At 32.4% G+C, this 23,367-nt stretch overlaps 1 protein-coding gene across 1 annotated transcript; it reads left to right on the top strand.

The window, feature by feature from the left end:
• The first annotated feature begins 1,761 nt into the window (after positions 1-1,761).
• On the top strand, positions 1,762-19,088 carry LOC127716473 (zinc finger protein 510-like). Its single transcript, XM_052222695.1, has 2 exons — positions 1,762-2,864; positions 11,819-19,088. The coding sequence occupies exons 1-2, from the start codon at positions 1,868-1,870 to the stop codon at positions 13,330-13,332; spliced, it is 2,511 nt and encodes an 836-aa protein (XP_052078655.1). The 5' UTR covers positions 1,762-1,867; the 3' UTR covers positions 13,333-19,088.
• Positions 19,089-23,367: the final 4,279 nt, after the last annotated feature.

The following is a 23,367-nucleotide window of genomic DNA, read 5'->3' as shown; positions in this document are numbered from 1 at the left end:
ATAAGGAGATGTGGTATGATTGCGAATTAGACAACTATCCATCAAAGTTAAAATGAAATGAAATTTATCCATGATGTTTTATTGTTGGACTTCTTGGTGGTATATTTTCCTCTGTAAGCTACTAGTATTGACAAGTATATTTTTGAAGGTGGTCGAAATATTATCGATGTTGTCTTTTTTGTTGTACTTGTCTTTGATTGTTGTTATTTTTGTTTGTTAAACAGAACTCTCTATATAATTATGCAGGTGACAATACTTAATCTGTTAATTTGTACTCCTGATTTTGATAAATAAGTATCTCCTTTAGAGGCTGATTCGAATACACTCAATGAGTGGTTTAAAATTAATAAAATGCAGGCAAAGTTTGATAAATTTAAGATTTTGGTTACAAAAAACCTATGATGAAAATCAAATCATTAAGTACTAATGACGTATTCAAAATTCAGAACCTTAAATTTACATGATATACTACTGTTAAACTTTTGGAATTGACATCGACTAACAGCTGAGCTTATTAAGTTAAATTACATGAATGCGGTCATCATCAAATTTCACATTGAAATATAAAATTATATTCATCTTCCACATCGAGTTACAAGGAGTACAAGTTCTGTCATTTAAGAGAGCACCCTGATACTTTCCTGACCAAATTCTTACTCAGAGGTGTGATTAAATTCTGATCTTTGTTCTTTAGCTTTTTCTCCGTTCCTAATTCCACAAAATGGAAAGATAGTTTTCTCTTCCAAAATTTGATTAAAATATAACAATGTATTATATGTCTCTGGTACATTGTACTAACTAAGCGACAAAAATCATGATCAGTTTAGATATAGCGAGAGGAAGAATAGCTTAAGAATTTTGGGCGGAAGGACTATGTGTGATTTTTTCATTTGGTATTCCACTTTCTCTTCTGAAGTGACGGTAACTGGTCCTCGTCATTCTAGTACCCGCTTTGCTTTATAATATTTGTAACTAAGAGGATTTTAAAGTCCGAGTCTATGTTGCTAAAACTAACTTTTGGTAACCCATTATAATTATATGTCACAGAAATATTTCCAAACGGAGTTTCATTCGAAAAATATTTGTGAAAAACTGCAATTTTCTGACGCCAGTTATACTCATATGTGTATAGCTTCATACAGGAAGATACCTCACCCCCACCCCCCACCCCCCCTCGATTTTATCAAATATTTTTTGACGTGTTAATTTGAGATCCATAGACATTTTTTACCTTATTGAAATTGCAACCACTGATAATTATGTCAAATATATCAATGGGTTGCCATTTCATCGAAGTAAAATCATGGTCTTATGGGTCTGTAATTTTCATCTTTCATATAAATCTGTAACATGCTGTTTTATCTTTTTCATTCAAATTAACATTTAAAAATTGTATGTGTAATAACTGAGAAAAACATAAATGGATTATGATTTTGTCATGTATTTATGGGTCGTGATCGTTTTCGCAAGATTTCAATATAGTTTTGAAATCCCAGCTGCACGTCTGTATCATGTGTATCCCATGTTGAGACATTCCGTGTATGAAATCAATGTGGTGAGTGTTGTTTGTCTGGACACTCCCAAATCTTGTGTCAAATGGCAAAATATTGAAATGAATGGACTATATTGAATTGATGTGGTCAAATAATCAAACTCATCGCCGTAGGACGAGCTTCGTAAGGGACGAAGTAAGCAGTAATTGATTACCGTCAGACTGAGTGGAGTTATGTCCCATATGCTAATTTTCGTTGAGGAGGCGAAATCTGTGGTCAAGAGAAGTTGTGTTGTGAAAATGCTAAAAAAGCAACAAAAATAAAACCAAACTGTCATGAAATACTTGAAAAGATAATCTCAATGAAATAATACAATGGCATTTACAATATTTTCCCATACATCAGCAATTCTTTCTTCTGAAGTCATAACAAAATGTGGAGATTTCCCATGGGACCCTGACAGCCATCTCCACAAAATTTGTTTAGATAACGATATAAGGACTTCTTTCACTGAACAGAAGCAGTGCCTTATGGAAGGAAATTGGACTGCGATTATCGAAGTCTATAACAGTATTGCAAGATATCTGCAGACGAACTTTAATACAAACCCAGGTATACTAACTATACAGGACTTTGAGCATGGCGATAACAGAATTCAAGTTCAGGATATGCAATTAGTCAGTTTGCCACAAGATGAAAATCAGACTACACCCGATCATGGTACTGCAGACAAAAAGCAAACAAGAATGAAAGTACCAGATCCGATTGTGTACTCATTTATTACCAGTGACACTTTAATTAATACACATCCAGTAATTGAAACAATAGCTGACACAGTCACAGAATACATCAAGCAACACACTTCTGAACCAAAACAAGATCATTCACAAGTAGAAAACTGTCCAGATATTAAAGAAGAAACACATGAATCTCGTACAAGTAGTCCAATTTCACAGCAAAGAGAAACAAATACAGGGAAAAAGACGGACCGATCATTTATAAGAGTAAGGAGGAGGAAAAGTTTGACCCCCAAAAAATCAACAAAATCATCACCAACCAAGAGACAAATAAACAAAAAAAGTATAACAGAAAATAAACAAGATAAAAATATTGCAAAAAGACCATCAAGTTTAAAACCAAAAAAGTCCTGGAGTCAAAAGCTTCTGCAAGATGAATTTTCTGGTACAAACTTAGAAGACCAAGTAAACATGAGAATTGATATTAAACATGTTAAAGATAATGAAGTACTTGTCGAAAATGATACACATGACAATCAATTGACCAGTGAAGTTGAAAGTGAAAAAGAAATAAAAAAAGATTCAGAAATTGAATGGAATCCAGAGCAGAAGGGAGATTTATTTCAGGTGAAAGGTAAAGTTTCATTTTATACTATATACATGTACATCAATTAACTACCACTGTGGGCAGGTGGAAAAAGCAAAATCCACAAGGGCTGTTGTGTAATAAGGACATAATATGTAGATATGCATATCCACAAGAAATTTTTATCAGTTGACTTTTGTAGGAATCTGGTGAGATTTTGTTTGTCCTGTGACAAAGTGGGGACGTGGGGTATGTGCGTGTGCTCCCAAAGGTTCTATAATTGTAACATATTGTCAACCGGGTATTTTGAGGTGAAAGATGTAGTTTATATTCCAATCCATCTGTATGGATAGTACATAAAACTACACGTAAATGTAGTATTAAAAAAAGATTAATTTCATAGAAATATAAGGCAGAAAAAAAAATACACATCAAAAGTTTACAAATATAAAAAATATAAAATATGGAAGTACTTGCTGAACGAAACAAAATGTTGCCAATGTAGCAGTACATGTATTATTTTGTATTCAAAATTATTTATTTTGTAAAAATATTTCCTTTCTCTATTGGTACTGTACAGGTATACCTAACAACAAAATTATTTTCATTTACCTGTGTTTAAAGTTATTGCAAATGGATGGTATTTTTGTTCGAGCATATTGTTTTTCTTTAATTGTTTAACATTTCTTACCCATATAACATGTTACTTTTATTATTCTCCCCTTAGTTTATTTATTTTGTATTTACATTGTGTCATAGGTCAAATTTATTTGTTCAGTGTATGTTCAATGGTGTTAATATGTCCTTTGATTGAGTTAAGCTATTTCAGTTGATATTTTATAGTGTGTCTTTCTATGTTGTGATATTACACTATTGTTTCAGAAAAAGGGTGAAGGTTTGGTACCATTAAAACGTTTAAACCCGCTGCATTTGTTTGCACCTGTCCTAAGTCAGGAATCTGATGTTCAGTAGTTGTCGTTTGTTGATGTGGTTCATAAGTGTTTCTCGTTTCTAGTTTTTTATATAGATTAGACCGTTGGTTTTCCCGTTTGAATGGTTTTACACTAATAATTTTTTGGGGCCCTTTATAGCTTACTGTTTGGTGTGAGCCAAGGCTCCGTGTTGAAGACCGTACTGTGACCTATAATGGTTTACTTTTATAAATTTTTACTTGGATGGAGAGTTGTCTCATTGGCACTCATACCACATCTTCTTATATCTATTTATGAAACTCTCCTTTTCCACTACCAAGGTCATATAAAAATAAAGAGATGTGGTTTGATCGCCAATGAGACAACTATCCACTAAAGTTCAAATGCAGTCTAATTCGCTGCAGGACGCGACGTCCATACTGCCATGACGTCCATAGGATGTAAAAGTTCAAATGCAGTGGAATTCGATGCAGGACGCGACGTCCATACTGCCATGACGTCCATACCTTGAAAAGATATATTGGCCATAGGACAACATCATCCATACTTTGTGAAGACTTGTCGTCCATGGTTTTCTTTTTGGAAATTAATTTTATTTATTTAGGAATTGAATGCTTCTTTTTGTAAATTATTTGGGGTGTGAAAGCGTTGACCGAAGTACATTTTGTATGAAGCGCGGTAGCTCTTCATTCTAAAAATGTGCGCACGCGGCACGGTCAACGCTTTTACAACCCTATAAAATTACTAAATGAAGCATTCAATACGTATAATTACATTTTTTTGCTAGGATCATGAAAACATGATTTCTATCAAGTTTTTCTTTTATTTATCTGTGCACTTTATTGTGGAAGGTCGTGTTATCATGAATGTTACATTTCATTTTGAAATGAAGGTTAATTTCAGAATGACGTGAGATTGCTGTTAGCAAATAAAAATAATGTATTATAATGGAACATACATGTAATGTAATTATAAAGTATTGTGATATATACATGTAGATGGTTATTATAACTTGTAAATGTATTATGCTAAATTTACATTATTTGTCATGTTTTTATATGTTTGTTATACACTTGGAATACGCATTATGTATATCTTATATAAATGAGCTTCATCTAATAAAATATTTGTATTATTTTCTAAACGGATTTTTAATATCTTGCATGAAAAAACTGAAAAAATAAAACAAATAAAAATGTGTGTATCCAAAATGGGAGAACATAACTAAAACAATAAGTTTAGTTTTGAAATATAAAACTAAGTAATCAGATAATGATTAATCTTAAAATTTAAGAAGATTGTTAATTGCTTATTATCATTTCTTTGATGAACATTTATATTCATTATGCTTTTGTCGAAATTGTAAAGGACACACAAAACGAGATCACTCTAAAAACAAAAGCACCCATGATGAGTTCAAGCGGATACAAAAATACATTGGGTAGTGAAAATCTTGTAACAATACAAGCTGTTTGAGCAGTCTTTTTGAAGTGCCGACCTTGCAGCATAAAAATAACCAGAAATGTCATTTGCAATAATTTGGAAAACAGCAGCCTCACCATATATTTATTTTTCAATGCAATTCAAAATATTTTATTGTTCAAATATCAAACGTACATTTAAACAAGGGGATTGGACAAAAGGCAACGCCTATACAAATACTTTCCCATACAAAGTAGATTGAATAATCTGATAGTATATAATATATTACTAATAATTCATAGATCATTCAATGTTGCAGTGAGTCAGGGGAAGCAATCCCCTCAAATTCTTCAAATATTTTATTGGGTATGCATATATAAATGATAATTATCAGTGAACCCTTGCAAGTTCACTACTGAAGATGATAATGTCAAATTTTATACCACATTAATAAGCAATGGTAAAGAATCAAATAAATCTTTTAAGTGATATTTACTCAAATTTAATAACTCACTGCAACAAAGTTGCCCTATTTGTATAAATAATAATAATAATTGCCACTTGCTATACATAGTAATTTAGTATACCATCTTATTACAAAGACTGTTAATTTCTTGATTTTTTTTTTAGAACATATGTATTTATAGAAAATATGAAATTAAAATATTTATAAATTTACTTGCAAAAAGATGCTAACACAAATGATTATTGTTTTTATACGACCGCAAAAAAATTTTTGTGGTCGTATATTGGTATGACTTTGGCGTCGTCGTCGTCGTCGTCGTCCGGCGTCGTCCGAAGACACATTGGTTTTCGCTCTCTAACTTTAGTTTAAGTGAATGGATCTCTATGAAATTTTACCACAAGGTTCAATACCACAAAAGGAAGGTTGGGATTGATTTTGGGGGTTATGGTACCAACAGTAAAGGAATTAGGGGCCAAAAAGGGGCCAAAAATAAGCATTTTTGTAACTTCCAGACATAACTTGTGTGTAAGTGTATGGATCTCTCTGACATTGTACCACAAGGTTCCATATCACAAAAGGAATGCTGGGAATGATTTTGGGGGTAATTGCCTCAAAATTTTAGGAATTAGGGGCCAAAAAAGGGGCAAAAAACAAGCATTTTTCTAGTTTCATGACAATAACTTGTGTGTAAGTGTATGGATCTTTCTGAAATTTTACTACAAGGTTCCATATCACAAAGGGAAAGCTGGAATTGAGTTTGGGGGTAATTGCCCAAAACATTTAGGAATTTGGGGCCAAAAAGGGGCCAAAAATAAGCATTTTTCTAGTTTCCAGATAATAACTTGTGTTCAAGTGTATGGATCTCTCTGAAATTGTACTGCAAGGTACCATACCACAAAGGGAAGGCTGGGATTGATGATGGGGGTAATTGCCTCAATATTTTAGGAATTAGGGGCCAAAAAGGGGCAAAAAAAAGCATTTTCCTAGTTTCAGGACAATAACTTGTGTGTAAGTGTATGGATCTTTCTAAAATTTTACTACAAGGTTCCATATCACAAAGGGAAAGCTGGAATTGAGTTTGGGGGTAATTGCTTAAACGTTTAGGAATTTGGGGCCAAAAAGGGGCCAAAAATAAGCATTTTTCTAGTTTCCAGACAATAACTTGTGTTCAAGTGTATGGATCTCTCTGAAATTGTACTGCAAGGTACCATACCACAAAGGGAAGGCTGGGATTGATGATGGGGGTAATTGCCTCAATATTTTAGGAATTAGGGGCCAAAAAGGGGCAAAAAAAAAGCATTTTTCTAGTTTCAGGACAATAACTTGTGTGTAAGTGTATGGATCTTTCTGAAATTGTACTAGAAGGTTCCATACCACAAAGGGAAAGCTGGGTTTGAGTTTGGGGGTAATTGCCCTAAAAGTTTAGGAATTTGGGGCCAAAAAGCACATTTTTCTAGTTTCCAGACAATAACTTGTGTTCAAGTGTATGGATCTCTCTGAAATTGTACTGCAAGGTACCATACCACAAAGGGAAGGCTGGGATTGAGTTTGGGGGTGATGAATCATAAGGGGGTTCAAAAAATTTGGGGGGGGGTGGATTTTTTTTCTTTCATTTTTTTTTCTTTTTTTCATTTTTTTTTCTTTTAAAATTTTCCAATTTAAGTTGGTTATTTCAGATTTATATTTAAAAGCAAATAATAATGATATGGTAGGAGATACACACCAAACAGGATGTGTAAATTATTATATAATAAGTATTGTGCAATAGCAAGAAATTTTCAATTGCACAGTATTGCACAATTGCAAGAAATCTTCAATTGCACAGTATTGCGCAATAGCAAGAAATCTTCAATTGCACAGTATTGCGCAATAGCAAGAAATATCCAATAGCACAATATTGCTCAATAGCAAGAAATTGTCAATTGTACAGTATTGCGCAATAGCAAGAAATATTTAATTGCACAGTATTGTGCAAAAGTTTTTGGATTTTGGGCCCCGTTTTTAAATTGGTCCACATTGAGGTCCAAAGTGTCCAACATTAAACTTTGTTTGATTTCATCAAAAATTGAATTATTGGGGTTCTTTGATATGCCGAATCTAGCCGTGTATTAAGATTCTTAATTTTTGGTTCCGTTTTCAAATTGGTCTACATTAAGGTCCAAAGGGTCCAAAATTAAACTTAGTTTGATTTTAACAAAAATTGAATTCTTATGGTTCTTTGATATGCTGAATCTAAACATGTATTTAGATTTTTGATTATGGGCCCAGTTTTCAAGTTGGTCCAAATTGGGGTCCAAAATTAAACTTTGTTTGATTTCAACAAAAATTGAATATATGGGGTTCTTTGATATGCTGAATCTAACCATGTATTTAGATTTTTGATTATGGGCCAAGTTTTCAAGTTGGTCCAAATCGGGGTCCAAAATTAAACTTTGTTTGATTTCAACAAAAATTGAATATATGGGGTTCTTTGATATGCTGAATCTAACCATGTATTTAGATTTTTGATTTTTGGGCCCCGTTATCAACTTTGTCCACATTGAGGTCAAAAGGGTCCAAAATTAAACTTTGTTTGATTTCATCAAAAATTGAATTCTTGGGGTTCTTTGATATGCTGAATCTAACCATGTATTTAGATTTTGGATATTGGACCATAATAGGTGAATGTCCAATTTAAAATTTTTAAGTTCTTAGACCACATTCATTCTGTGTCAGAAACCTATGTTGTGTCAAATATTTAATCACAATCCAAATGCAAAGCTGTATCAAGCTTGAATGTTGTGTCCATACTTGCCCCAACTGTTCAGGGTTCGACCTCTGCGGTCGTATCAAGCTGCGCCCTACAGAGCATTTTATTTGTGTTAGATGTTAGTTTTGTCTTTAATTAAGACTATATATTTATGTTATAATAATGAAACAATACTTGTTGTATTATTATACGACTGCCAAAAATTTTTGCGGTCGTAAATTGGTATGACGTTGTCGTCGTCGTCGTCCGAAGACACATTGGTTTTCGCACTCTAACTTTAGTTTTTAGTGAATGGATCTCTTTGAAATTTTACCATAAGGTTCAATACCACAAAAGGAAGGTGGGGATTGATTTTGGGGGATATGGTACCAACAAATAAGGAATTAGGGGTCAAAAAGGGGCCAAAAATAAGCATTTTCTAGTTTCCAGACAATAACTGTGGAACGGTGTATGGATCTCTCTGAAATTATACTACAAGTTTCCATACCACAAAGGGATGGTTAGGATTTGCTTTGGGGGATTATGGCTCAAACCGTTTAGGAATTAGGGGCAAAAAAGGGGGAAAAACAAGGTTGTTCTGGTTAATGGACAAATACTTTAGTACAAAACATAATTTAAAGCAGTGTAAGGGAGATAAATCAAATACATCATTGAAATTATCTCCCTTACACTGCTTTTAAATTATGTATAAAGTAATGGTTAATGAACAATTAAGATAATTTAAAACAGTGTAAGGGAGGTTATCCAAATACAACGTTTTGGTTTTTTTGGGGGAAAAAAGGGGGGGGGGGGGGAGGTGGTAAAAAGAAATTGTGGGGGGTCAATTTTTTCTCATTTCAGATTTCAATAATTAAAAAGAATTATTCTTCAAATATTATTTTTTTTTCAAATTTCAAATATTGAAAAATTTCAAGAAGTAATCTTTAATTGCACAGTATGGCGCATTAGATTTGTAAAATCTTTGACCACATTTATTTATTTGTTATGCCGAATCTAACCGTGTATTTAGATTTTTTATTTTGGGTCCAGTTTTCAAATTGGTCTAAATTAAAGGTCCAAAGGGTCCAAAATTAAACTTTGTTTGATTTTAACAAAAATTGAATATATGGGGTTCTTTGATATGCTGAATCTAAACATGTATTTAGATTTTTGATTTTTGGCCCAGTTTTCAAGTTTGTCCAAATTGGGGTCCAAAATTAAACTTTGTTTGATTTCAACAAAAATTGAATATATGGGGTTCTTTGATATGCTGAATCTAACCATGTATTTAGATTTTTTATTTGTGGACCCCGCTATCCAATTGGTTCATATTGAGGTCAAAAGGGTCCAAAATTAAACTTCGTTTGATTTCATCAAAAATTGAATTATTGGGGTTCTTTGATATGCCAAATCTAACCGTGTACCATTTAAATTTTTAATTTTGGGTCCTGCTTTTTAAATTGGTCTACATTAAGGTCCAAAGGGTCCAAAATTAAACTTAGTTTGATTTTAACAAAAATTGAATTCTTGGGGTTCTTTGATATGCTGAATCTAAACATGTGTTTAGATTTTTGATTATGGGCCCAGTTTTCAAGTTGGTCCAAGTTGGGGTCCAAAATTAAACTTTGTTTGATTTCAACAAAAATTGAATATATGGGGTTCTTTGATATGCTGAATCTAAACATGTATTTAGATTTTAGATTTTTGGCCCAGTTTTCAAGTTGGTCCAGATTGGGGTCCAAAATTAAACTTTGTTTGATTTCAACAAAAATTGAATATATGGGGTTCTTTGATATGCTGAATCTAGCCATGTATTTAGATTTTTTATTTGTGGGCCCTCTATCAAATTGGTTAATATTGAGGTCAAAAGGGTCCAAAATTAAACTTTGTTTGATTTCATCAAAATTTGAATTATTGGGTTCTTTGATATGCCAAATCTAACCTTGTTTTTAGATTTTTAATTTTGGGTCCCGTTTTTTAATTGGTCTACATTAAGGTCCAAAGGGTCCAAAATTAAACTTTGTTTGATTTGAACAAAAATTGAATTCTTGGGGTTCTTTGATATGCTGAATCTAAACATGTGTTTAGATGTTTGATTATGGGCCCAGTTTTCAAGTTGGTCCAAATTGGGATCCAAAATTAAACTTTTTTTGATTTCAACAAAAATTGAATATAAGGGGTTCTTTGATATGCTGAATCTAACCATGTATTTAGATTTTTTATTTGTGGGCCCTGCTATCAAATTGGTACATATTGAGGTCAAAAGGGTCCAAAATTAAATTTTGTTTGATTTCATCAAAAATTGAATTATTGGGGTTCTTTGATATTCCAAATCTAACCGTGTATTTAGATTTTTAATTTTGGGGTCCCGTTTTTTAAATTGGTCTACATTAAGGTCCAAAGGGTCCAAAATTAAACTTAGTTTGATTTTAACAAAAATTGAATTCTTGGGGTTCTTTGATATGCTGAATCTAAACATGTGTTTAGATTTTTGATTATGGGCCCAGTTTTCAAGTTTGTCCAAGTTGGGGTCCAAAATTAAACTTTGTTTGATTTCAATAAAAATTTAATATATGGGGTTCTTTGATATGCTGAATCTAACCATGTATTTTGATTTTGGACATTGGACCTTAATAGGTAAATTAAAAAAATTCAAGTTCTTAGACCACATTCTTTCTGTGTCAGAAACTTATGCTGTGTCAAATATTTAATCACAATCCAAATTCAGAGCTGTATCAAGCTTGAATGTTGTGTCCATACTTGCCCCAATTGTTCAGGGTTCGACCTCTGCGGTCGTATCAAGCTGCGCCCAGCGAAGCATTTTATTATATTTTATGTTATAACCACAATGAAATAAATACTTAAAGTATGGACGATGTGGCGCTATGGTCGATACATCCTATGGACGACGTGGAAGTATGGCCGTCGCGTCTCGAAAGCATGTAATTGTAGGGTCAAATAATAATTTTTTTACATAACATTTATCAGTTAAAGATTCATTCATTTTAAAATTAACGGATTTTCTCACCTTGGGTCTATAAATTAATTTCGGTAGATTAGTTTGAATTAGTAACTTCATGAACTTGGATTTTATGTTTTTTTTATATATATATATATAAATTTTCTTGTAATTAAAACTTTGACACATCAGGGTTAATTTATACATGTTTATTTTCTTCGAGGGCCTTCGAAATATACTTGAGTTAAATGAGATTTCAAATCAACCAATCCCACCCATCAGCATGATCAGAGTTAGAAATGCATCAAATATACAGGAATTTTATGTGGACTGACAATTTGAAAATACCTCAACTTATCTGAGTTTTCAACACAATGAGGTTCAATTGCATACATGCACCAGAGGTAAATGTTGCATTTAGTTTAAGTTTAATGATAATGGAAGAAAATGTTTTACTGTAAATAACATGTATACTATACATTCTATTTTCCACAGGTACAAAAGCTCTGAAGTTAACACTTAAGAAGCAGCAAAAACCAAAGTCTTTGAAGAAACGAAGAAGAAATAAAAATGACGAAACAGAACCAATTAAGCAAGAATTTACCTGTTCCCAGTGCTCCTATGTATCTAGTAAACGAGCAAACCTAAGAGAACATGTACAGAGAATGCATAAAGACAAGATATGGTCCTGTGAATTTTGTGACAAAATTTTTAGCATTCAAAAAGATTTGGTTCGCCATGAAAAATGTCATCTGAATCCGCAGTTATGTTGTGATTTCTGTGGTAAAATGTATAAATCACGCCGAACATTTATCCAGCATAAGAAAAGCCATGAAGAAAATTATATAAAACCTGAGTATGAGTGTAAAGTTTGTAAAAAGTCTTTCAGCACCAAATATGTACTAAACTATCATGTAAAATCAGAGCATTTAGGGATGAAAAAACAATTTCTTTGTCCCACATGTGGGAAAAGTTTTACCCAGAAAAACTCATATGTTCAGCATGCCAATGTTCATATGGGACTGAAGCCTTATCAGTGTGAACATTGTGGTAAAAGTTTTGCATATGAAAAATCTCTGAAGGAACATCGTTTTATGCATGATGAAGTGCTCCATTTTAAATGTGATATTTGTGATAAACTATTTCGTCAAAAGTCAGCATTACAGATTCACAAGAAAATTCACAAAGTAACTAAAGATCATTTATGTGGTACTTGTGGTAAAGGTTTTACTCAGAGACAAGCTTTATTACGTCACGAAAGAATACATAATGGAGATAAACCTTTCTCTTGTGCTATCTGTTCTCGTACTTTTAGTGATGCATCCATAATTCGACGTCACATGATACTGGTACATAAAAAACATACTAAAGAATGGAGAGAAGATGTCATTTGTGATTTAAAAGGAGCGGAAGATTATTGGATAGAAGGGAAAAAACCTGAAGGCCGTATTAAAAGACTGCCACCAGCTAAAAAGACAGACAATAACACTGAAGTCCAAGGTCCACAAGGCAATAATAACCAGATTAGTCAGGTATCTGCTGATGACACTATTAATAACTTTGTTGATGAATTGAGTCTACATCAACAATCTACAGAAGAACAAAGTAGGTTACATAGCGATGCTGTAGACCAGTCATCTCCTGATGGAAGATTCATTCAACAGTCCCTATACAGTGTATCTGAAGAACAAATGAAAGAAACTGCCATCTACCTGAGAAAAAATCCCACAATGTTACAGACTGCTGCTGACACTTCAGAGAATGATATGCTGCTGAATTCTAATATATCTCAATACTTACATAACCCACAAGACAGTAATCATTCTGTTAACCTTGATCACACATTTAATGAAACTTTCACAAGTCTTCATGAACGTAAAAGTGAAGAAAGATTAACACATCCATTTCATACCAACGTTCAAATGCGAAATAGTAACCAATGGACTGCAGAACCGTTCCCTTATAATACAGTACATTATATGTCACACTATCAAAATTATCAAAACTAGTAACCAATGGACTGCAGAACCATTCCCTTATAATACAGTACATTATATGTCACACTATCAAAATTATCAAAACTAGTAACCAATGGACTGCAGAACCGTTCCCTTATAATACAGTACATTATATGTCACACTATCAAAACTATCAAAATTAGTAACCAATGGACTGCAGAACCTTTCCCTTATAATACAGTACATTATATGTCACACTATCAAAACTATCAAAACTAGTAACCAATGGACTGCAGAACCGTTCCCTTATAATACAGTACATTATATGTCACACTATCAAAACTATCAAAACTAGTAACCAATGGACTGCAGAACCGTTCCCTTATAATACAGTACATTATATGTCACACTATCAAAACTATCAAAATTAGTAACCAATGGACTGCAGAACCGTTCCCTTATAATACAGTACATTATATGTCACACTATCAAAATTATCAAAATTAGTAACCAATGGACTGCAGAACCATTCCCTTATAATACAGTACATTATATGTCACACTATCAAAACTATCAAAATTAGTAACCAATGGACTGCAGAACCGTTCCCTTATAATACAGTACATTATATGTCACACTATCAAAATTATCAAAACCAATAATACAGGTTTATATTGGATTATTTTTATAACATGTGTGCCTTACTTATGTTACACGAACAAGCAGGGATTTTTTTTTTAATTCTAGACATGCTATTAGTATTATTTTTTTTAATTTTAAGAAATCATCTCCCCTTTTTGTCATTTTGCAAAACTTACTTGTAGAAGTAATAATATTATAGAATCAGAAAATTCACAAAATTTGCAATGACATTACATTCTTTAGAGAATTTTTCCCTTGATTTATGACATTTTTCCATAGAAGCTCAACCTTTTAAACACTTGGTTCCATAAGTTGGCATTATGTTTAGGGTAAACACCTAAAATTTGAAAGAAAAAAATTTAAGAATTGTTTCTATCTTGTTATGTTTCTCAATACCCTATTGGAATGTTGATTTCTAATTAACTATTTATATTGAACTGAAAATGTAACAGAATTTTGTTTTCATTTTTATCAATTTACATGTAAAGACTTTCATTCACAATTTTGCAAGACTCAAATAAAAATGTCAGTAACTTAAAATAATGCAATGTGAGTATCTTCTTTTCCACTGTGAATTTGATATGAGTTACTTAATTTGTGAGAAGTATGTTTTTTTTTTTATTGTTTGTTTTTGATTTTGATATGGATAACATTTATTATAATCAGCTGAATCTTTACACTAATCTTAAATCATTGAGATGTCAGAGTTTTTCATGTATATATAATTCAGACAGAGGTAATACTTATACAAGTAATTTTTATTTACTTGAAGATGCAAGTAATTATATACTTGTATAAGTAAATTTGTAACATTTATATTTTCTTTTCAAGGTTTGAATAATCTCCCCTTAATCTTTTTCAAAAACTTACTTATGTATTATAAGTAAATTTATTTTACAACCCTAAAATTCTCAAGTTTTGGGAGATAAAAACATGCCTGAAACAAATTTTCTCTGGTTTGGAAATATTTTTTAATTAGAGTTCAACCTTTCATCTCACTAATTCAACAAAGAAATTCAATTGCACAAAGATGTTAAGTAACTGTGCAAGGCCTTCAAAAATTGCTCCCTGGAGGCTTGTAAATGAGCAGTATTTTGAAGATAACAGACAAATGACATGAATGAGATTTTCATTGTCCATGAAATTATACTTATATGATTAGTAAAGACATCTGCAAAGGACAGACAATTAAGCACTCTATTAGAGCAAAGTAGTAAAGAGAAATTCAAGAAAAGAAGAAAATATGACTTTTTTACTTGTATAAGTAAACAAAAATCTATATGTCTAAGGGATATAACTATACCATTAAAATAATTCATCTGTACCAGTAAATAAAATACACTTGTATAAGTATTACCTCTGACTGTAATTCATCAAATCTGGCTGCACAAACGTTTTTCTTGATATATATATTTACATTATATAGGGATCATTACAGAAAATTTTCACAGGGCATGGATCTTAAAATGATTATTTATAAATTTCATACATGGTACATTTTGCAAAACTGGAACAAACATAAATGCAGTGTTCTAGTTACGATTTAAGGGTAGAGGGGCACAGTTTTAAGATGAAAGGCATTTTCTTGTCTGAGAAGAGACAACTTGATCATTTTTTAAGATAAAGAATTGAAATAATTGAATAGATTTAGGTATTTTTGCTGAATGTATAGTATTTTTGAGGTTGTAAAAAGCTTTTCCCAGTAGTTAACTATCAATAGGAACATCATTCCTCGCTAGCACTATCACATATCCGCGTTCATTGAACCATGGAATCTTTGTCACCTAACCCTAATTTGACATATATATTAAATAGTTCACCTAAGAATGAACAAGTGTACTAAGTTTCCAGTTAAAGCTAAAACTTGAACCTAAACTTAAACAGTTTCAACTAGACTTTAACCTATCAAATTTTCATGTTGCGTGAACCATGAAATCTGGGTCAAACCCATAATTTGTCATATATATTAAATAGTTCACTTCATAATGAATATGTTCTTAGTTTAAAGTTGATGTGACCACTAACTATCCTGAACAAAAACTTTAACTTACCTAAAACCAAAACTAAACAAGGACAGGACAGACTGACTGTCTGAGGGATCCCTTGCTGTAGCAATTGGGGCATAAAAATCATTTCCTTTGCATTTATTAATTTATATTCCTTCAGAAAAAAAAAAAATAGAGCAGGTCTCTATTTTGGGCTAGCTACGACTCTGAAATGTATGTACATAAATGTACAAAAATGTGTGTATCTCAATTTTAAGACAACAACAAAAATAAAAATAGGACTGTTCAAGAAATAAATGTATGGGGGTGTGAGGCACTATTTATTTTACCCCATCTTGCATCAAATTTGAATAGATTATTTTCTGTAATTATTCAGGCTATCTTTATAAAATAACCACTGCCCATCAAATTTTAAAAGAAGTGCCTCCTATCCCCCATGCAATTAATTCTGGAAGAGTCCTAGAATAGTATTTCAAAGTAATACTGAAAAAGAATTATTTTCCAAGCTTATCTCATATAATCTTTCATAAGTTCAAGAGGAAGCTGGACATCCACGGGTGGAGGAGTACCACTCTTAAATAGCCTGTCATGATCCAGAGTCACATATATTATATGTACACACATACAGCACACATATGCAGAAATCTTTTTTTCGGGGGTTGCATTGTGAATGATGGATAATGCTGATTATAAAGGTGATTAATTCTGAAATATCTCTTTGTATTATCAGATGGTATTATACAGAATTAGAAGTGAGGGTGTTCAAATAAAGACAAATTGTTGGCCAAACTGCTGCTTAAATGCTACATTTTAGAATTATGTTTGATGGCAATTCTTTTTATGTCAAAGTTTGGGATAGAAACCAAAAACAAATTGGATAATTTTACATCTACATGTAAATATATGTAATGTCAATATAAGACATTATGGAATAATTTTCTGCTTTCAGTTAATGTGAAATTAAAATATTAAAAATAATCATTAAAAATGAAAATAACACTTTATAAATTTATTGTAAGTCTGAAGACCTTTTCTAGATTAACCTTTACTAGGATCACTCACACCCAACAATTTGAAAGCCAAGGATATATAATGTACCTGAGGTCAACTTTACCAAAGAGAGGGTGAATGAGTATATCAATGCAAATGTGGCCATTTTTAACTTTAAAGTCTTACTCGTGAAAAATCTAGCATCTACATCCCAATATTATGAACAGTGGTCTTGTAGCCCAAAATAGAAGGGCGCCGCGCCCTGGGTGCCCTCAGCCACGCCCTGTGTGCCCTCATCCGCGCCCTTCTGCCCTGACACCTTTTCCCAAAAAACCCTTGTGCCGTTTTGGCAATGTACTGGTAAAATTGCTTTTTGTCTCATCGATTTCTAATCACAAAGTTAAATTACATATATGACACCTGGTGATTGCCCCCAGGTTAATCATGTCATTAAAATCAATTACAGTTGATTAGACTTCAAAGGTGTTAATAACTAGGTAATTTAATTAAGACAATGTACCTTGTCAAATTGAATATAAATTGATGAATGTGTCGGCGAGTGTTTTAAGCTTGGGTCGGCATAAAAAAGTGCCCTGTCCTCCACTGGCACCCTGCCCCTTTCAATTTCTAGCTGGAGGATTCATTGAAGACATTTACAAGGACGGTCTCTCGGCAGGGAAGATCTTACGACAGACATTTAATTATCATGTGATGTCTTATCAAATGTATGTTAATTAGTGCCCCATCTAGTGGCAGGTCACACTATAGTGATCAGTCCGTCCATAACAAATTGTGTCTGCTCTATATCTAGAGAACCGTTATAATTTCATACTTTATACTTGACATGTATATTAACCAACACCAAAGGGTGTTTCATAATGTTTGTACAACTTCCTAGGTCAAAGTTCAAGGTCAGCGGGGCCCACAGAGATGGCTCCCATCTCAGTGATGTCTAGTTTAATTATAAAATACCGGTATATAAAAATTAGCTCATCTTGTTTGAATATAAAGATTAATAGTGAAAACTGCATGCCAAAAGTTTTTAGGTGACTTGAATATAAACAGAAACTTAGTTATACAATAACCCTGTTAGGCAAAAACTATCAATTGCTGCTAAATGCAATACAAGCATTTGGTAATAATCTAGGGAGATTTTGATCTCCCTTGAGACGTCTCTTTTGCTGACCAAGGAAGTTTCATTTGGTCTGTTTGATATTTTTTATACCATTTTTTTATGTAGAATTAGAAGTGACTGAAATATTTTGCTGGTCACATTGGACTCACTCTTACCAATCATTTTGTTACTGTTTAAGTGCCTTTTCATTAAATATGCAACTTATCAGATTAACACATACTTTTTAACATGAATGTATGCTTTATAAGATATTATTACCTTATTAATGAATTTATTTACGGACCTATCCTACATGTACTTTGTTATCTCAGAATGGTTAGTTCTACATTTGGAAGTTATGTTCTCTGTATATGAAGATACTTATAAATTTGATGGATTTTATTTATTTTTTAATTATACCCCACCCCATTCTAAAAGTGGAGGCTAAATTGCAATCACCTGACTGACTGTCTATTTGTCCAACCAATGTTTTTGTCACACTTTTCTTAGAGATTAGTGGACAGAATGGCTTCATATTTGGTCAGCAGCTTGACAGTGATGAGTTGTCATGTGTGAGCACTAACAGATACCTGCTTCCTGTTTGCCAATACCTTCAATTTTCAATGCATGTACGTTGAATGAACTTTTTAAAAAAATGTCACATAATTATTTCTCCAATGCTTCTGAATAGAATAACTTCATATTTGGTGAGCAAATCAACAATGATGAGTTGTAATGACTAAAGTAAATGTGCTTTTCAGATCTGTCTAACATCTACTTCCTGTTTTCAGGTACTTTGAATGACAAGTGGGGGTATGCTAAGCACCACAACATGTGCGTTCTTGTTTAGTTCTTGGATAAGTGAAAACTGAATTTAAGAGTTAGAGACAAGTTTATGAAATTTATGAAATGTTTTTGCTTCTAAAGCTTGATAATGTTTTATATTTGGTTGTTTTCTAGATTGTTAGCTTATTTTTTATTTGTTGTACATGTATATAATGTAGTGACATATTTATTTAGACTTTCTATTATGAATAAACTTTATGATTCATTGATTTCATTTGTTCTGCTGTTGTATTTGATCTCAACATCACTGTGTATCCCTGTACACTGGATATTGTCAGTTGTGTAATGTATATTGAAAACGGTGTACTAGCAATTAGGATAGCTGAAGTGCAGCAAAGAAATGCACCAGGACATCTGTGTTCATATGAAGTTAAATTTTACAAGCTAGATCTTGAAATTATATCATGAGTGAAATTTTCTTGCAACACCTGTACAACTAATATCTGCATAAATAAGCATTAAAAATCCTACATATATACTAAGAGATATGACATCATACAAAGCTTAAAGCTTAAAGGAGTTACCTCTTGAAATAATGTTATATCTATAATTTAATGGAAAATTTAAAAAACATACCTGATTTGTGTTTGTTGTCCTGTTCAACTATCCAAATTCCCAGTACACAAGTTTCAATCTATGGTACACTTATGGAAATATCTAATGTACTGGTGATAGACAGTGAACATGAGTGTGATAATATAGCTGATTCCCTTTCACAGAAGAAGGTCCCCATTACTTTTTCTATGTCAGATTTGTCTGTTGGGTTAATGGTCAGAACTGTGTCAACATAATACAGATATAAGAACATGTTAAATCTTTTAACAGACTTTAGTGTTACAATCATCATGCACAGGGGATGAAGTCTATTGATTTTTTTAAAAGTGAAATGTCAATTTAAAGAAAAACCCAATAGCAATTCAGACCAAGTGGATTGTATAGTCCCTTCAAGTACAGGGGCATAAGAGGTCCATTTCTATTTTTTTGCATTGGGAAGATCTTCTGTTCCTCTCCTATCTCTTCTTTTTAAATAGGTAGTTTAGACGACAGAGGCATATAACAAACATGGTGTCGTTTAGTCTAAATGACTTTAATAAATTTATGAATTCAGATATAATAGAATGTGTGCTGTGTGATTAACGTTTTTATGGTATTGCAGCCTTAGGAGAACATCCCTGTAGGGACGATAACCTGGATAAATATAAAAACTACATGAACAATCAAAGTAAGGGACCTTCAACCATGACAAAACTCCATACCGTATAGTCGGCTATTAAAGGCCCCGACATGAAAAATGTAAAACAATTGAATCGATAAAACTAACAGCCTTATTATATATAACAAAAACAATTTACAAATATCAAATATGAGGCAACACTGAGGACAACACACATAAACCAACGACAACCACTGAACTACATGCACCTGACTTGGCACAGGCACATTAAGAATATGGCAGGATCAATTCTTCCCTAAACTGGGACAGTGGTGTAACTGTACAACATATAAGAACAAACTGTAATAAAATGCTTCGCTGGGCGCAGCTTGATACGACCGCAGAGGTCGAACCCTGAACAGTTGGGGCAAGTATGGACAAAACATTCAAGCTTGATACATCTCTGAATTTGGATTGTGATTAAATATTTGACACAGCATAGGTTTCTGACACAGTAAGAATGTGGTCTAAGAACTTGAATTTTTTTAATTTACCTATTATGGTCCAATGTCCAAAATCAAAATACATGGTTAGATTCAGCATATCAAAGAACCCCATATATTCAATTTTTGTTGAAATCAAACAAAGTTTAATATAGGACCCCAACTTGGACAAACTTGAAAACTGGGCCCATAATCAAAAATCTAAACACATGTTTAGATTCAGCATATCAAAGAACCCCAAGAATTCAATTTTTGTTAAAATCAAACTAAGTTTAATTTTGGACCCTTTGGACCTTAATGTAGACCAATTTAAAAAACAGGACCCAAAATTAAAAATCTAAATACACAGTTAGATTTGGAATATCAAAGAACCCCAATAATTCAATTTTTGATGAAATCAAACAAAGTTTAATTTTGGACCCTTTTGACCTCAATATGAACCAATTTGATAGCGGGGCCCACAAATAATAAATCTAAATACATGGTTAGATTCAGCATATCAAAGAACCCCATATGTTCAATTTTTGTTGAAATCAAAAAAAGTTTAATTTTGGACCCCAACTTGGACCAACTTGAAAACTGGGCCCATAATCAAAAATTTAAACACATGTTTAGATTCAGCATATCAAAGAATCCCAAGAATTCAATTTTTTTAAAATTCAAACTAAGTTTAATTTTGGACCCTTTGGACCTTAATGTAGACCAATTTAAAAAACGGGACCTTAAATTAAAAATCTAAAAACACGGTTAGATTTGGCATATCAAAGAACCCCAATAATTTAATTTTTGATGAAATCAAACAAAGTTTTATTTTGGACCCTTTTGACCTCAATATGAACCAATTTGATAGCGAGCCCACAAATAAAAAATCTAAATACATGTACATGGTTAGATTCAGCATATCAAAGAACCCCATATATTCAATTTTTGTTGAAATCAAACAAAGTTTAATTTTGGACCCCAATTTGGACCAACTTGAAAACTGGGCCAAAAATCAAAAATCTAAATACATGTTTAGATTCAGCATATCAAAGAACCCCATATATTCAATTTTTGTTAAAATCAAACAAAGTTTAATTTTGGACCCTTTGGACCTTAATGTAGACCAATTTGAAAACTGGACCCAAAATTAAAAATCTAAATACACGGTTAGATTCGGCATAACAAATAAATAAATGTGGTCAAAGATTTTACAAATCTAATGCGCCATACTGTGCAATTAAAGATTACTTCTTGAAATTTTTCAATATTTGGAATTTGAAAAAAAAATAATATTTGAAGAATAATTCTTTTTAATTTCTGAAATCTGAAATGAGAAAAAATTGACCCCCCACAATTTCTTTTTACCCCCCCCCCCCCCCCACCTTTTTTTCCCCAAAAAAATTCTTTCCCTCAAGATATGGTCATAATCTCAATTCAAATTTCCAATGGAGTTTGCAACCATAATTACCCATTTAAATTTACCATAGTGCTTAATTAATCTATTTTATAATAGAATTTAAAATATAGTGTCAAATCTTTCATATGGATTTTTTTGTAAAAAAAAAAGATGCAACATTTGCAGATATTTTCTACTGGTCTTCCTTTATAAATATGCATTTCTTTAAACATAATTTAAAAGCAGTGTAAGGGAAGTAACCAAAACGTTGTATTTGGATTACCTCCCTTACACTGTTTTAAATTATCTTAATTGTTCATTAACCATTACTTTATACATAATTTAAAAGCAGTGTAAGGGAGATAATTTCAATGATGTATTTGATTTATCTCCCTTACACTACTTTAAATTATGTTTTGTACTAAAGTATTTGTCCATTAACCAGGACAACCTTGTTTTTCCCTCTTTTTTGCCCCTGATTCCTAAACGGTTTGAGCCATAACCCCCCAAAGCAAATTCTTACCATCCCTTTTAGGTATGGAAACTTGTAGTATAATTTCAGAGAGATCCATACACCTTTCCACAGTTATTGTCTGGAAACTAGAAAATGCTTATTTTTGGCCCCTTTTTGGCCCCTAATTCCTTAACTGTTGGTACCATCACCCCCAAAATCAATCCCCACCTTCCTTTCGTGGTATTGAACCTTATGGTAAAATTTCAAAGAGATCCATTCACTTAAACTAAAGTTAGAGTGCGAAAACCAATGTGTCTTCGGACGACGACGCCGCATGACGATGACGACGATGCCAACGTCATACCAATATACGACCGCAAAATTTTTTTGCGGTTGTATAAAAATCAGTTGCAATAGTAATAACTCAAAACATAAGAGACACAAAAAAATAAAACCCAACTAACATTATGACAATAGACACAAAGCACTGAAATAAGAGTAGTTTTCAGTTACTGAAAGTTTGTTCAAAGCCAATTACAACTAACAAATAAATCTTGTTCCCCAAACTAAAGTATCAATCATTACATCATCAACGGATTTAGTAATAAACAGTCTGAGAAATGCCATGACCATATATACCTTGTATACATATACAATCAAAAAGTTGTGGTCTGAAGGTTTTGACCATCGAAATTTTGCAATAGAAATAGTAGTTAGGACCAGCAGATTTTCTTCAAGGGCCACCAGGGAAAAAGATTTTGAGAACTCTGCAATATCTTTTATATATGCAAAAATAATCCAGTTCTTTACTTAAAAAAATTTCATAGACCAGAATCACCAGATGTCCAAACAAATATTGAAAAATTCTTGTACAGTTTAAGATTATTCCTTAAAATCACATGGTCGGCGCTTCAAGTCAGATTTTAGTATAAAGTATAAAGAAAAAATTTCACAAACACAGCCATTTCTTCCAACCAATTTTCTTTGTTTTTACACTTAT

This window comes from Mytilus californianus, unplaced genomic scaffold (assembly GCF_021869535.1).
Source record: "Mytilus californianus isolate M0D057914Y unplaced genomic scaffold, xbMytCali1.0.p SCAF_9, whole genome shotgun sequence".
NCBI classification, from domain to species: Eukaryota; Metazoa; Mollusca; class Bivalvia; order Mytilida; family Mytilidae; genus Mytilus; species Mytilus californianus.
Note: the sequence above shows the minus strand (reverse complement) of the source record. Positions and strands in the feature narration are given on the sequence as shown.